The 17,237-nt window shown below is 50.9% G+C and overlaps 1 protein-coding gene across 7 annotated transcripts in view; it reads left to right on the top strand.

Annotated features, from left to right (window-relative positions):
- Positions 1 to 17,237, top strand: part of KMT2C (lysine methyltransferase 2C) — a 2,745,351-nt gene that overhangs the window by 149,231 nt on the left and 2,578,883 nt on the right. For all 7 annotated transcript variants that reach the window (XM_069647923.1, XM_069647922.1, XM_069647921.1 and 4 more), the window contains exon 4: positions 14,700 to 14,894. In XM_069647923.1, coding sequence (XP_069504024.1) covers positions 14,700 to 14,894 — 195 coding nt within the window. The remainder of the gene's footprint in view (positions 1 to 14,699; positions 14,895 to 17,237) is intronic.

Here is a 17,237-nt window from a genome sequence, read left to right as displayed (position 1 = left end):
AAACACCTGTATTCCTAAATCTTTTGCAGTGGTCCCAGAGGGAACTGCACAGGTTTCTGCCTAACAAACGGCAGCCCAGGTTCTGGCCAAAGAGGACAAGATTCTTGACTCTTTGGGGAGGAAGATCTTCGCTTGACGCAACAGCAGGGCTGAATTAGCAAACGCAGAGCTTGTGTTGGCGGGGGCGAATATGAAAATGTGGAAAGGTCTGTCGGAATTTGAGTAATTCCTCCCAGCGCATAAACTAGACTATTTTAAAGCAGGTTTGTCAGATGCCAGGGTCCTGGCGCAGGATATGGTTGAGGCTGCGGCGCATCATGTCGACACCTCGGCTCGGGGCCTCATGCTTGGCGTGGACACCTCTCCTCAGGCTTGGCTTCATGCCGCAAAGTTTTCCGAAGAGGTACAGGATTAAGTTCTGACCTGCCTTTTGACGGCAAAGAACTTTTTCATTCATCGACCGACATTGAACTGACCAAGACTAAGGACAGCACTCAGACTGCCAAGTCCCAGTCCGTCTTGGTTAAACTGCCTTTCAGGGCGCAGAGGACGTCTTCGCAGCCTCAGCCTTCCTCTGGTTTTCGAGGGTTTCTGAATCTGAAGACTCATAGTCAATACTCCAACAGGAAACTCCTGTCGGCGTCCGCAACGGGACCAGTTTTTCTCTCGATCTCTCGGCCTCCTCAGGTTCTGGTGGTAAAGACACCGAAAACCAGCTAAATTAGGTTTTTCTGTGCTCGCACGAGAGCCCGGTGGGAGGGCGCATTGCGTCTCACTGGGAGGCGTGGCAGACCATCACCGAGGACCGGTGGGTCTTGTCAGTTGCTTGGGTGGGCTTCCACTTGCCCCTTCCCCCTACCCCACTTTCAATCCTCCCTTCCAGCATTCAGGATCGCCCTCCCTCGGAGCAGAGATCCAGAAGCTTCTGGATCTCAGGGCGGTGGAACCTGTTCCCCTAGGAGAGCGAGGGGAGGGCTTCTACTCCCGGCTGTTTACAGTGCCTAAACCCAACCAGGCTGGCCTGCGCACCATGCTAGACCTTTCCCAGTTCAATCTCTCTCTTCCCCAAGAGAAATTCAAGATGATCATGCCCTGTCAGCTAAAGTCCTCTTGCAGAAGGGCGACTGGCTCAGCGTGGTGGACCTTCAGGATGCTTATATGCATATCGTTATTTGGAGTCCATCGGAAATGCCTATTTTCCATGGGGGAGGAGCATTTCCAGTTTCGTGTGCTCCCGTTTGGCCTCAGCTCGGCACTGCATGGCTTTACAAAGATGTCGGTCATCACAGCTTATCTTTGGCTGCAGGATATCCATGTGTATCCGTATTTGGACGATTGGCTGCTGCGCAGTCCTTGTCCTCTGTCAGCCTCGAACAACCTTCAGTCTCTCATCCAGCTCCTGTTCCATCTTGGGCTGTCGGTCAACTGGAGGAAATCCTCCATGACGGTCTCTCGGGACTTGATTTTCCTGGGTTTTCGTTGGAACGCGATTGACTGCAGGGTATACCTGACTGGGGACAGAATGGTGGATCTGTTGGCCACATGTCCGGTGTTTACGTGGTCAGAGAGCATGTCGACCGGGTGGTTCCAGAGTCTTCTGGGCCTCATGGCCTCGTGTGCTGGCTCTTGCTTGCTTCAAGATGAGGACGCCGCAGTGGATCCAGATTCCAAAATGATCCTGGTTTCATCCCTCATGAGGATAGACCTCTTGTGGAGGTCTTCTCTCAGCAATCTGTCGGTGGGTGTGGCTTTTCAAGACCCCTGCCCGCCATTGACAGTCACGACGGTCTCCTCCCTTCTGGGTTGGGGTGCGACATTGGTTCCTGGTGCTGAAAGCGTTCAAGCCTGTCATTGTCAACAAAGTTGTCCGTGTCCGCACGGACAATGTGGTGTCCATGTTTTATATCAACAAGCGGGGGGGGGGCAGGAGGGGGTACCAAGTCCCCTCTTGTGAATCTTGCCATTCAGGTTTGGGAATGAGCTGTTCAGCATGGCATCTGGCTTGTGGCAGTACACACCCCGGGGTAGCTGAATGCTACGGCAGAGGCTCTCAGCCGACGAACAATGGTCAGCTACAAGTGGGAACTGAACATGGAGGTCCTCTTACAGATCTTCCATTGTAGGGGCACTCCAGAAGTGGACCTCTTTGCGACGTTGACAAATGGGGAAACGTCTCCTGTATGCCTCCAGAAACGAGCTGTGAGCCTCCTCTCTGGGAGATGCTCTCGAGATTTCCTGGCAAAACATGAGGGCCTATGCTTTTCTGCCTCTGATTCATTGGGCGCTTTGCAAGCTGAGGGGCACAGTGAATTGTTCTCTTCTTTTCATAGCACCGTGGTGGCCGGCCAGGCTTTGGTTTTCAGAGCTTCAGCATCTATCAGTGTGTGCACTGATCAGGCTTCCGATGGTTCCCAAACTGCTTCACCAGAGCAATCTGCAGTTGTGGCACCCCTCCCCACAATCGTTCAACTTGGCAGCATGGTGCCCGAGTTCAGATCCCTAGAGTGCCTCGATTTGTCCGCAGATAACATGCACATTATTCAGGCGGTGAGGAAGCCCTCGACGAGATCTCAGTAAAAAAGTAAATGGCTACGCTTCTGCCATTGGTGTTTGGCTAGGCAGCCGGACCCCAGGGAGCCTGAGATCGACACAGTTCTGTTCTTTGTCTCACCTCTGGCAGTCTGGCATTCGTCTTGTCCTGCAGGACTTATCTGTCAGCTGTTGCCGCTTATCTGTCCACGGATTAGTGCTCTTTTTCGCTGTCAAATCCAGTCATTAAAAGACACTTTGCGGGCCTCTTGCACCGTTACCCTCCTGTTCGCAAATCGCATCCAACGCGGGATCTCAATGTGGTCTTTACGGCCTTGTGCCATAAGCCTTTTGAGCCCATGGCTATGGTAGACCTTAAGTACCTTTCGTGGAAAGTGTCCTCCTTGGTTGCTGTGACTTCGGCAAGGCATGTGCGTGAGCTCCAAGCCTTGTCTGTCGGTGGAGCTTCCTTTCCACTCCACTCCTCTCCACTCTGGACTAGGAGTAAGGTAGTCACTACGTTGAGTAACCTTATTATACTCTTCCGTCACATCCCCTTTCCTCCATACTGCTTCCCCAGCTAGGGATGGGAGACAGAACTTTTTTCACCAGAAAAAAAATGTCCCCTTTAAATTTAGAGGCACGTGGGGACACAGCCCTGGGAGAATGCGCTCCACCCACCAGTGCCAATCCCCAGTTCATTTTTCTGCGTCAATGGGCCGATTTCACCTGCGCTTCTGGGTTCCCCAGATATTTTCTTGTTTCTTTTTGTCTTTTTTTAAATTATCAATCGGGTACTCTGTCCTCTGGCGCCAGGCTCCTCCCAAACGCATGTCAACTTCAACAGGCTTCAGCAAGTGTCCAGCCTGCAAGGGGCTCTTCCCTACATACAATCCCCACGCTCTTGGCCTCTGCTGCCTTGGCCCCGACCACGGCTGTGAGGGCTGTAACACCTGCGATGCACTTTTATCGCATGCTCTGAAGAACAGACTAGTTGGTTTGAGGGAGCTCTTTGAAGAGTCGCCTCCAGAGGACTTGAAGGACTTTGTCAGTCATAAGTCAAGGCCCAAGGAATGGCCGCTTTTTTCCAGCGCACCCCGGAAGGGTCGACTCCTTCCCAAGGAACACCTGAGCAGGAAGAACCTCTCAGGTTCCCACACCAGCACGGATACCGAGGCTAGTCAGCTACCATCTGCCAGGCTGAGGGGGTCTGCAGATCATTCTGGAGACAATACAGAGGGGCCGCAAGGTTCTTTTACCTGGTGTACACCCGAGGGGGTAAACCCTTGTACTGGCAACATGTCCGAGGGGGGCGCCTGCAGGCAGTACTGCCAAGGGCGACACACAGAACAGGCCTCGGCCTGAGGTGCAGGGTAGGTCTCATGCTCATCGCCATGAGTCCTGGAGGTCGGGCCCAGTGAGCCAAGCACCACGACTGCGGCACGTGGCATGCAGCTCGACAAAATGGCCGCTCGACCAATACCGGCCCGAGGAACGGAGCAGGTGGGAGAATGAGTTACAAGCTGCGACTGGTGTCAACCAGGTAGTGGCCTACAGCTTATCCATCATCATCATCGCAGGGCAGGTAGAGTACGCACCGACCCCAGCAACTGGCTGCTACCCTGTCAATATCACTTGCCACACCACCTGCCTGCGAGGACAGGTTCTTTGAAAAGTTGCTCACTCTCATGAGATCATCTCATATGGGGGCCATCCTTAAGGATGTGATCAGGGACATGCTCCCTCCGGCCCCTGCGCCTATAGTCATCCCTCCTATGGCTCCAGCGCTGCAGGCCCTAGTGCAGCCCCTGTTGCCACCGCCGGCTCCTTCGATGCCGGCTCTTTTACCTCCCACAGTTGAGACGGTTCCGTACCAGCCTTCGCTGCAGCCTCCGGCTCCGGGCGCCACACATCAGCCCTCAGCCCCCAGCACTCCTCCACCCGCTCAGGACCAGCTGGACGCCATGGTGGACACAGACGAGGAAGACCCCGACACACCATTGTGTGCAAAGGCCTTCCACAAATGACTTGCCGGTCTGGCAGAGTGTTTGGGCTGTCCTCAACCTGAGATTGAGCAACCGGAGGCGGGGGTTCTTGCTGAGGTCATCACTCTACGCCCCACGACTAGAAAGGCGATCCCGATGCAGAAGGACGTTGTCACCTTGGCCAAGAAGGGGTGGCTCAAACCCCACTCGGCCCAGCCTGTCAATCTGGATGGCAAGTACAGGCAAATGGAGGGGGCTTCCACTCATGCAGTCGATCCATCCTCAACCACACTTCAGTGATTGCTGCAGTGTCTGTCTACACAAAGCCTCAGTCATCCTCGGCCACCTCGTCCTCCACACTGCTAGGCAAGGAGGAGAAGATCTGGAAGGTGTACGGGAAGAAGCTGTATTCCAACGTTTTGCTGCATCTTCGTCAATCCAACGCGGATGTCATGCCGGCAGCTGTTAATCAGAGGCTTTGCTGGGAAATAGCCTATTTCCTTCCTGAGCTTCCGGTGCAGAGCCAGTCATGTTTCAAGGTGGGACTGGCAGAGGCTAAAATGGTGGCGCAAGACATAATCGAGTCCACTGTGGCCCACATTAACACCTCTGGCTGGGCCATATGCATCCCCACGGACATGAGGACTACTTGGCTACGGAATACAAAATTTAACCCAGATGTCCAGGAACGCATATTGGACCGTCCATTCGAGGGTAGTGACCGCTTCCACTCCACCACCAATGAGGAGCTAGCTAAAAAGAAAAACTGTTTGCAAACTGCAAAGTCTTTATCCTTATGAAGGCCACACCCAAAGCGTACACCCAGTTGTATCAACGCTCCGACAAGAGGCAGGCGTTCAGCGGATTTTGGGGCTTCAAGAACAGAGATCTAGACATCCTGACCATTCTCAGAATCAGCACTGGCACAAACAACAAAAGGGTAGAGCAAGGGCTTTTTCAGTCCCCCTCCTCCGCAACATCCTCGTGGGAAAGAAGGCATGATGCGCCCCTTCGGATTCAGGCGTCTCCGGTGGGGGGCAGGCTTGCTCTTCAGACAGTTTTTGGCGGCAGAAGTTTGCAGACCCCTGGATCCTCTATGTAGTATCCATGGGGTACTGCCTACCAATCCCTTCCTCTCCTCCTGCCTCCCATCCACTCGCACAGATTGAGACAGCAACTCTGTTGGCCGTAGTTCGATTACTCGTTGAGAGCCAGCAGTGGAAGAAGTCCCAGCCTCCCATCGAAGATTGGGTTTCTACTACAGGATTTTCACCATTCAAAAGAACCACCAGGGTAGCCTGAGAGTTGTTGGACCTTTACACCCTCAACCTTTCCCTCCCTCTTCATAAATTCAAGATTTTTACGCCAGCACTGATTGCGGAGACATTGTGCAGGGGAGACTGGATGTGCTCCGTGCATCTAAAGGACGCTAATCTACACGTCCCGATTTGGCAGCCGCATCGCTCCTTTCTACAATTCAGGATCATGGACTGCTATTTCGAATACAGGGTGCTACCCTTTGGCCTCAATTAGGCCCCCAGGGTATTTACCAGGCTCATGAAAGCTGTGGCAGCCCTCCTCGGGGCCCAAGCTCACCACGTCTACCTGTACCTGGATGTCTGGCTCGTCAGGGCGAGATCCCCAGAGGCGGTGCATCACACTTTCTCTGCCCTTATGATCACGCTCCCTGAGCTGGGGTTTACGATCAATCTCAAATCTCAGCTGCAGCCTATGTAGAGCCTGACCTTTCTTTGCATTATATGGGACACAAGCTCTGAGAGGGGTTTCCCCACGGAGGACAAGGTCATGGCCATCAAGAGGGCCACTACTCGCTTCCTCACCCGAGAAGTGACCTAATGCCTGGTGCTACCAACACTTATTAGGCATCATGGCAGCGGTGCTACGGGCATACCCTACACGAGATGCCAATTGAGATTGCAGCAGCACTTCGCAGCCTTATGTAGTCTGGAGCAGGGCTCCCAAGTGGAGCTTGTCGGCATTCCTCCTTCTCTCCACCCGGACCTCACATGGTGATCCAAGGACTGCAACCTGCGGACGGGCAAGCTCTTCTGGGAGCCGGCCTCGCAGGTCACCATCACTAAGGATTCCTCCCTGGAAGTCAGGGGGGCCACTTTGGACAACAACAGCGTCCATGGAGTCTGGACTCTGCAGGAGTCTCATTTCAACTGGCTGGAGCTCGAAACCATCTGGCTAGCTCTCAAAGCTTTCCTTCCGCTCATTGGGGGCAAGGTTGTCCTCATCCAGACGGGCTCCACCAGCATGTACTATGTCAACAAGCAGGGTGGTACCAGGTCCCCTCCACTGTGCAACCTAGCGTCATTGGCCCTGAAGAACAACATATACCGCAGGGCCATCTACCTTCCGGGGGAGTCCAACCTGGAAGCGGACAGGCTCAGCAGATTACAAGGGGCAATTGAACCACCAGGGTGCTGCTGGAGATCTTCAGCTGGTGGGGGCATCCTCAGGTGGATCTCTTTGCCTTCTGGAACAACAAGAAGTGCCCGCAGTTTGCGTCCTGGCAGTGGCAGGGCCCCGGCTCTCTGGGGGACGCATTCCAGAATCATTGGAATGGCATGACAGCGTATGACTTCCCTCCCACTCCCCTGGTCCACAGGGCGATCTGCAAGATATAGGAATCATGTCACATCAGCATCATTCTGATAGCTCCATGGTGGTCGTTGAGACCATGGCTCTGACCATGGTTCTCAGAGGTTCTCAGCCTCTTGGACAGGCATCCCATTCACTGGTCGATGGGCCGAGCTCATCATCTTGCGCAGCAGGGGGGGCAGGGTCATCCACCCTGCTCCACAGAAGTTAGCCCTTGCAGCTTGTTTCCTGAGCAGGTCACGCTGACGCTATCGCAGGCTAACCTACAAATCATTCAGGGTGCTTGGGGCAGGGCTACTAGGAGCCAGTACAACTGCTCTAGGTTCTCTCCTAGACCAGTTGTGACCTACTAGGTCTAGGTTCTGACCTAGTAAGTGGTCTAGGTTGTGGACTCTAAGGAGATCAAATCCCTTACTTGCACGCTCAATGGCGTACTCTCCTTCTCTGCACAACTTGCTCTGTCAGGAGTGCAGTTTGGATACATGCTGCACCTATTTGGCAGCCATAGGTACAGAGGTCTTTTCCTCTTACAACCCGGTGGTCAAGTGACATTTGGCGGGCCTAGCCAGGCTCTCACCACCCATCAAAAAACCACACCCTGTGTGGGACTTCAATGTAGTGTTGGCGCACAAACCCTTCCATCCAATTACGTCTGCGAACATCAGACTGGTCTCCATTTAAACAGCTCTATTGGTGGGCCTCATCTCTGCTCGCAGAGTCGGCGAGATCCAGGCACTGGTGGCTTCAGAACCCTATATAACCTTCCACAAGGATAAGGAGGTCCTGCGAACACACCCAGCGTTCCTAACTAAGGTAGCCTCCGCTTTCCATCTAAACGAGGAGATAGTCTTACATACATTTTTTGTCGACCCGAAGGACGATGCTCAGAGGGTCTTGTACTGTTAGAATTTCAGAGTGCATCTGACATTCAATCTGGACAGGAACGAGGGCTTCCGCAAGTCAGACGCTCTGTTTCTCATCTTCGGGGGATGAAGGTCGGGTTGCCAGGCATCCAAGGCCTCCATAGCAAGGGGGGGGGGTTGGCTGCGGCCATCAACGAAGCATGAGGGGAAGCACAAACCGCTTCCATCTAACCTACATGCCCACGCTGTCGGAGCCACGGCCATCGCATTCCAGCAGCAGGTGCCATAGCAGGTCATCAGCAGCGTGGCCACCTTGGCTACCCCTCCGGCTTTCTGTAAGGACTGTTGGGACGCCTGCTCTAAGTTGGACGCGGCAGTCGGACAGGCTGTTCTAAGGAATCTGTTTTCCTACAGAGGGTCTCCTCTCCACCCTGGGGCTACATTCAGTTGTAATCGCCCATGCAATATGGAGGAAAGGGGACAGGATGTAAGAGTAATGAATAGTTACTCACCATAGTGACTAATGTAATAGTCTTAGTCCCCTTTCCTCCATACATCCGACCATCCCCCCCAAATTCTGGTGTCAATAGGCAATGTTAAATATTGTTGATGCGTCCATGGGGACTGAGGAGTAGCGCTGGTTGGCAGAGTCAGGGGAGCGTGCCCCCTCTAAATTTAAAGGGGGAAAAGGTTGTCTCCCGTCCCTAGCGAGGCACACCCATGCAGTATGGAGGAGAGTCGACTAAGGACAGTCACTACAGTGATTAACTGTACATTTTTCATGTGCAGCCTTTATAAAGCAGAAATATCATAACCTTTTTTTCTGCCATCGTTTGATGTGAGAAACTGCAGATAGCAAAAAGCTTCAACGATGGTCCCTGATGCTGAGACTGGACGGAATATAGATATTGAAAATACCTGACTCAAACGAACATCAACGGCTCCCAGCGTCCAGTCCATACAGTTTGGGGGTTGAGGGCCTTTCTCCTCCCTCACAACATTGAATGTCTACACTTCCCTTTCGTTACATTTCTTGGCTGCCCCAGCTTGATTAATACACCTTTTAAATTCCGCCTTTGCTGAAAGTCTGTTCTCTTGGAAGGACATCGATTGAGTCGACATCGACGCCGATAAAAGAAAAACCCACGGCTACTCCACAGCCAACGGTTACACCGAGAGCCTCCGACACGTCGAACGTCATCTACATCCTCAAGCAGGATTCCGATCCTCTCGAGTTCTTCGAGGCCTCTTCCAGTTTTCTCGACGCCTTTGTCGGCGCCTTTGAGGATTTTTACATCGGCGTCGACGACATGGACCTTTTCAAGGCCACTGATGATGGCTCCCTCTGCCTTAGAGATGGGTTTTATACCATTTCACAGACCAGAGCATCCCCCTTAACTTCAATTTTTGAAGAAAGGGAAGATTCTGATCAAGAAAGGCCTTTTGGGCTGCAAAGGACCACATTACCTGAACCAGAGACGTTTGCCTCTGAGGAAAGAAGGTTAAAAGACCTTCAGGATGCATTACAGGAAGCAAGTGGCCTAGACACTTCCCCAGAAGTGGAATTTGTCAAACCAGACCATGGGGAACATGCTGATACCCTTTATAGAACCCTAATGTCAAGAATTATGGAGTTCATGGGGAGGTCTGCGCCTTCATCTGTTTTTCAACAGGATGACCTCACAGATATTCTGGATAAAGGTCCACAGGAGGATCCTGTGGTTCCCTTTCATTCTGCTTTACAAAGAAAGATTTTAACTAACTGGGAAACTCCTGAAGTTGTCCCTGCGGTTAACAAGTAGTTGTCAGCGAAATATAGGTTATCTGCTGCTGACCCTGAATACCTATCTAAGCACCCTACTCCAGAGAGTCTTGTGGTCCAGGCTGCAACTTCATCAGGCAGTACTTCTGCATACCCCACTGCTCCTCAGGATAGGGATGATAAAAATATGATGCCATGGCTAAGAGTCTTCTCGGCCTGTAGCATGGCTTTAAAATCTATTAATGCAACTTGTACGCTCGCTAGGTTCAGCCACACTCTTTGGGAGTGTGCTTCATCAGCGGCTGACTGCATACCGGAAGGAGAAGAAAGAGACACATTTTTAAATATCAGTAAAGTTGGTAAAGTTGCAATGTGTAAGTCCCTTCAAACTGGCATTGATTCTGCTGACAGTATCAGCAGGGCCATGGCGGCAAGTACCACAATCCGCAGGCATGCGTGGTTGAGAAAGTCCGGCTTTGCTTCTGACGTACAGGCCAGACTTTTAAAAATGCCCTTTGACGGCTCTTCCCTGTTTGGTAAAAAGGCGGATGACAGTTTGGAAAAACTACAAACATCTAAAGCAGCAGCCAAGTCACTAGGAGCTGCAATCCGACAAACTAATTTTCGTCCCTCAGGATCCTCTTGGAGAGGAAGGTCCTTTCGCTATTATTCCTCATATGGAAGAGGCAGAGGACGGCCGGCTCAAAGAGGCCAAGGAAAATTTACCCGTGGTGGACGGGGTAAAGGAAAGGAAGCCGCATCAGCAGGAGCCGCTTTACCTTCGGCAACTGCATCAGCCGCTCCCAAACCACTCTGATGTCTCCCATCACAAAACACCTGTAGGGGGCAGGTTAACTCACCATCTGACGGAATGGCAGGCTATTACGTCAGATGCTTGGGCATTGGAGACAGTACCCCACGGTTACTGCCTGCCTTTTCTACGCATCCCTCAGAGCCATGCACCGGGGAACAGCTCTCTGAAAGTGGCGGATCCGCTCCTCTTGCAGGAAGTTGTAGACCTGCTAGAGAAAGGTGCCATAGAACCGGTACCTGTAGTGGACAGGAACAAGGGCTGGTACTCTCTCCCCCCCCCCCCTTCCCGCCAAACCCCCCCTACTTGCTCATACCAAAGAAAGACAGAGGACTGTGACCCATCCTGGACTTACGAGAATTGAACAAGTTCCTCAGGAAGGACAAGTTCAAGATGGTAACTCTCTCAGATCCTTCAGGCCCTCCAGCTTCAGGCCTGGTTGGTATCTCTGGACCTTCAAGATGCTTATTTCCATGTGCCAATCCATCCCAAGCACAGGAAGTACCTGAGGTTCGCAATTGGCAACTCTCATTATCAATTTTGAGTTCTGCCATTTGGGCTGACCTCCGCCCTGAGGGGCTTCACCAAGCTAATGTCGGTTGCGGCTGCAAGTCTAAGGAGGGAAGGCATTCACGTCTACCCCTACCTGGACGATTGGTTGATCAGAGCAGTTTCTTCGGAACAAGCTCGGATCCAACTAGATTATGTCTGCCACTCCCTTCACAGGCTGGGCTTCTCCCTCAATTTAAGGAAGTCACAGATGATACCATCACAGAGACTCCAATTCATTGGAGCAGTCCTGGACACGTCCCTGGGAAAAGCCTCGCCACCAGAGGTGAGGGCTCAAGATATTCTGCAGATGGTCACCAGGTTTCAAAATGTCCAACGTCTCCCAGCCTACGACTTTTTGAGGTTGCTAGGCCTCATGGCATCCTGCATATCCCTTGTGCCAGAGGCTCGCCTGAGAATGAGATCCCTGCAGTGGGCACTGAGGACTCCGTGGTCACAATTCTCGGGGAGGATGACAGATCTCCTCCGGATTCCGGACAAGGTAGCCCACGACCTTAAATGGTGGGCCTCTCCAGAGAACATCTTGAAAGGAGAACTGTTTTGGCAACCATGGCCGGAGATGACAGTAGTCACAGACACCTCACTCACGGGGTGGGGAGCCCATGCCAACGACTTGACCATCAGCGGTCGTTGGTCTTCATCGGAGTCCAGACTACGCATCAACCTGTTGGAGCTGAGAGCCATCAGACTGGCACTGAAGGCTTTTCTGCCGTCTGTACGGGGGAGAAACGCCCTGATAATGACAGACAATACAGTGGCCATGCACTACTTCAACAAAAGAGGAGGCGTAGGGTCACTGCCACTGTGCAGAGAGGCGATGCAGCTCTGGTTTTGGGCAATTCAGGAAGGAATCTCTCTATCGGCAATTCACCTAGCCGGAGAGAAGAACTTGACAGCGGACGCTCTGAGCAGGCAGAACAGTCTCTCACGAATGGGAGATAGCTCAGGAAGTCCTTCAAGAGATCTTCGCCCTTTGGGGAACCCCTCAAGTGGATCTGTTCGCCACCAGTATCAACAGGAAGTGCGACAGATTTTGCTCAAGGGAATTTCCCCCGAGAGGAGCTCTAGGAGACGCGTTCGTAGTGGACTGGGAGTTCCCACTTCTGTACGCGTTTCCTCTGGTCCCTGTCATTCCTCAAATGATCAGGAGGTTGAGAAGGTTTCGGAAGACCATGATCCTAATTGCCCCGGATTGGGCCAGGAAAACGTGGTACCCGGACCTTCTGGACATGTCCATCTGTCCTCCAATTCGTCTACCGTAGAGAGGATCTTCTCTCGCAGAAGGGAGGTCAGGTTCTCCATCCAGCCATCAAGACCCTCAACCTTCACGCTTGGTATCTGAAAGGTTGAGGTACAAGGATTGGGACCTTCCAGATGACGTCATGGAGGTGTTGCTTTCGGCCAGAAGACCAGCAACTAAGACTCTATACCGCTGCCGTTGGAATAAATTTTGCAGCTGGTGCAGAGAAAAGAATATCGAACCCTTTTCATGTGGTACACCTGCGGTGTTATCCTTCTTACTTTATTTGGCAAATTCAGGCCTTCACGTTGGCACTATTAAGGGCTATCTCGCAGCGCTATCGATCTTTAAGCGAACTGCGGAGGAGCCATTGTATTTCAAAATTCCATTGGTAATACAATACCTGAAAGGTCTAACTAATGTTTACCCTCCAAGACCATTCCAAGTTCCCTTATGGGACTTAAATCTAGTTTTAAACTTCCTAAAGGGTGCTCCCTTTGAAACACTCCACTCTTGTTCATTGAAGTTTCTCACCCTCAAAACTGTTTTATTGGTAGCATTAACATCTGCTAGAAGGGTTAGCGAGATACACGCCCTATCTTGTAAACCTCCTCATACAACTTTTCAAAAGGACAAAGTAGTTCTACAGGTGAAGCCTAACTTCCTCCCAAAGGTAGTTTCAGAATTTCACATTACTCAGAAGATTACTTTACCTTCATTCTATCCTCCTCCCCATCCGGGGAAAGAGGAAGAGAGACTACACAGGCTGGACCCTAAGCGAGCCTTGAGTTTATATCAGTAGACTTGCTAAAATTAGACAAGCAGACCAACTCTTTGTAGGTTACGCAGGACATAAGTTAGGATTACCAATAACCAAACAAACCATCTCCAGATGGATTATTTTAGCCATTCTGGAATGCTACAAAATGGCAGGGAAAGAGCCCCCTCAAAATCTAAGGGCTCATTCGACCAGGGGTATCGCAGCATCCTCAGCTCTTCAAAGAGGGGTACCAATTAGAGACATATTTGTGGCTGCCACATGGTCGTCCGCACATACCTTTACCAAATTTTATAGCCTGGATTCCTCCTCTAGTCAAGAGACTAGATTTGACAAAGCTGTGTTACACTCTGTTCATTCTTAAAGGGTAATATGGCAGCTCTTACTCCCGCCTCCAATCACATACCACTGCTATGGGAGTCTATCATAGATGAGGAATACGTCGGAGGACACAATCCCTTCGAAGAACAAGTTACTTCTTACCTTGTAACGTTCTTTCGATGGGATGTTCCTCCGACGTATTCCTTATCGCCCCTCCCATCCATCCCCGCAGTAACATTTCCCTTGTGGTTGCAGTTTACGCTCCTTCAAGGGTAGTAACCATTCATACAATAACTACTTTACAAAACGGAACTGAGCAACGGACGCTGCGCGTGGCCATTTATAGGCATGATGTCGGCGTCGATACGGTGGCCGTCGAGGAGCACCTACTCAACGGACGTCGACGCACAGCGCCCTCTACTGGGAAAAAGTTTCCGAGGCCAGCAAGCTGGAGATACAAATATCATAGATAAGGAATACGTCGGAGGAACATCAAATCGAAAGAACGTTACAAGGTAAGAAGTAACTTGTTCTTTTGCATCCATCCAGTTTTAGTATCTGTGCTTGTGAATCTCCCACAAGTATGGAGGAAAGGTGACGGTATATAGGAGTAAAACAGTTATTCGCTGTATTGACGAACATACTCCTAGTCCATAGTCCCCTTTCCTCCATATGCCCACACACCTTCCCCTCTAAAAAGCAACCTCTTATTGCTGGTATGACTTCCGACCTTGGTGATAGAAAAGAACTGAAGGGTGATGCGCTGGGTGGGGTTTCAGGAAGGCAGTGCTAAAGCCACATGCACTGGCCTAGCATGAAAATAGACCATACATTTTTTTCGATGCTTCAAAAAGTGCTCTGGTCCTGTCCCGAAGGGCAGAACGTCCCACTAGTATGTAGAAATGGGGACTATGGACTTGGGAGTATGTTAGTCACTATGGTGAGTAACCTTTTTTTAAATGGACCCAGAGGGAAGGGCACAAGCATCGATCCAGGAGGCGATTGAAGTGTTCAGTTCTTCATTTTTTTTGTTTGTTTTGGTTTCAACAGAACTGACAAATGGTACTGCTCAATGGTGTACTGGTAGATGCAAAAATGTTGAAAACCTATTGAAACCTGAGCACGCCTAATTCTACAATTAAAAAAAGTGTAGGACATGTGCATTCTGTGCTGAACATTTATTTTTGTTGATAATTGTATTCTTTCTTGCAGTGAAAGACTGTGCGCCTTTTGTTACTGTGCTGAACGAAGCTTTTTGGGGCAAGGTGAATTGAAGCAATTTAGTCCGACACCTGGGTTTATCAGCCAGTGGAAGAACCGATCTAACAAAAAGCTCAACAGTATAGATGAAAAGTGTGACAGAATTTCCACTGAAGACATATTACAGAGGCAAAGATGCCAGAGAATGTAAGTCCATCTATCATGATTTTTTACATAAATTCATAATGTTTAAATGTTTTATTTTGCTTTTTATATAGCACAGCCTGCAATACAATGTTAGAGTAGAGCCATGATGACTCTTTCCCATTAATCCAGAGAAAATGATTGAAGATTACAGCCGTACCTTGTATTTGTAATTTCTAGCCTTGAGGTCCACTGCAAGTGACAGAAAAGGCACAATCCTGGCCGTGTCTAGAGGGATGATCAACATTTGTTAGCTATGTGCATACTAGATTTGTTTCTTTCTGAAATTTGACCACAAAATGAAACCCTTTTGCTGAAAGAGCAGAAATGCGCATTATAGCACATTTTCAGAAGTTGGCATATGGATTGCTACATCTAAAATGCATCTGGTACTTAAAATTGTTACTTACCTGGATAGATTATATCCCTTTCGCTCCTCTTTGTGGGTCTGAAAATCAGACTTATAGCTAAGGTGTGGGGGCCCCAATAGCTAATGTGCCCTATTCATATGCAAGGGGAACATCTAGACGATTTCTGATGCTTGTGAATCTGCATGCATGGCATGCTGTGCATATAGTCCGACATTTAGTGGTTATCAGAGTATTGCATCTGGTCTTTCAGGAATCGAAAGGGGACGTTGACATGGGTGAGCTTGTAACACTATCCGTGACCTGTAGTGTAACCAAAATCCCTCGTGCGTCTTGGGCCCTCAGATCGTTTTTTTCCACCCAGCTAGCTGGTCGCTGTATGTGGAGCTTGTAGATTGCAAAATCATAATTCCTTTGTCCACGACCGTTGGTCGTTTAGTCTTTGACCTTCCTTCGACGACTAAAGATTTCGGCAGCTGGAGTTTCCGTCGACCGCGTGGCCGTGGTCCTCCGGCCAGGCCTATACAGTTGGGAGAATGGGTCCCTCTGTCTTGATTCTTTATAGAATGCATTTCCTTCCCCCCCCCCTCTTTTCCCTTCTGGTCTCGCTATCGCTTCTCACCTCCACTATGGAGAGGACGCCCATAGGTTTTGCCTGCCCTGCAACGGGAAATACCTGTGCAAGGACACTCACCGAATGAGTAACAAGTGTCTGCCTCGTGATCACGACTAGCAGTTCTGCAAGTCTTGTTGACTTTTACGTCCAAAGACTCTAAAAGAATCGTACGAAGCGGTGGGAGGCCTACGCCATGCAGGCTGAGAGTAATTTCCCTGTCGCCTCGAGTGACGAGTACTCAAGCGGCAGCCATGGATCCGATGTGGAGGCCATTGACCTCAACTTGGAACCACCATGTTCTTAAGTGCCAGTCCCCGGCAGGCAGGCCACCGGTTCTGCTATGGGGAGACAACATCCTGGCGACAGGGGCACGCACGCGCCACAAAGAAAAGCGCACAACCCCACAAGCTTTGACAGATTCGTTGAACAAGTCAGACGCCAACGGGCCCGTCTAAGGTTTCGGCGACACCCACTGATCCTCAAGATCAGCCGCCCTCCCAGCAACCGTTGATACGGCATATGTCTGGGCATTCCAGCCATAAGGGTGTCGGCACCAAACAACATAAGAGTGCTCAGACGCCTCATAAGTGCGTGTCAGCCCCAAAAGTTTTGGCGGCGTCACAAACCTCGACAAAGCCGGCGGGCTTGTCAAACACTACCTGACCCGCCGGAGCTACACGAAAATCTCCCGAACATCGTTTTGGCGGCAAATAAGCCTAAGGACACTTCCAGACGTCAAGGAATATTAAGAAGGGTCAAAGCCCCTCTCTAAGGCTATGACTGACAAACCTCGACCCCCCCTAGGGAACCCTGTCCTCCAGAAGAGCCCTCCCCTGCCCCCTTCAGACTCCTCTGGTTCATCTTTATGGACCACAGTTAGGTTTGAAGGATATATGGACAAACTCTGTTGACATCTCAGACGTTTATAACCCCAAAAAGGTCAAGGGAGAACTCCTCCTGCCCCGTCATACCCTTTCTAAGGCACAAAAGACTTCCAGTGCATTATTTCCCCAGGAGGAGGTTATAGAATTCTCTGAACCTGACAAACTTTGAGGACCCTTATGGTCAGGAAGAAAATCCTTTTGAGGAAATACCAGCCCAGTGCCCAGACTGGGGTCAGGAACAGCCGGCAGGGTAAGCGCCATGGCTCTCTCCTCCCACCAGCCCCCCCCCCCCCCCCCAACTACTTCAGATCGAGACGCCCTTTGTCTAGACCCTCCCTCCTCACCGGCAAGCCTCGCCCATTGACTACCAAATGGCCTTCAACGCAATACTAAAGAGGGCAGCAGACCACTTTGAAACTGTCGCACAAAAGGCAGAACAAGACACATACTTTGTGGAAGACCTCTTAAAAGAACCTGC

The sequence above is a fragment of the Ambystoma mexicanum genome, chromosome 2q (genome assembly GCF_040938575.1).
Source record: "Ambystoma mexicanum isolate Mex_15411 chromosome 2q, UKY_AmexF1_1, whole genome shotgun sequence".
Taxonomy (NCBI): Eukaryota; Metazoa; Chordata; class Amphibia; order Caudata; family Ambystomatidae; genus Ambystoma; species Ambystoma mexicanum.
This window is presented reverse-complemented; position numbering and strand designations above follow the sequence as displayed.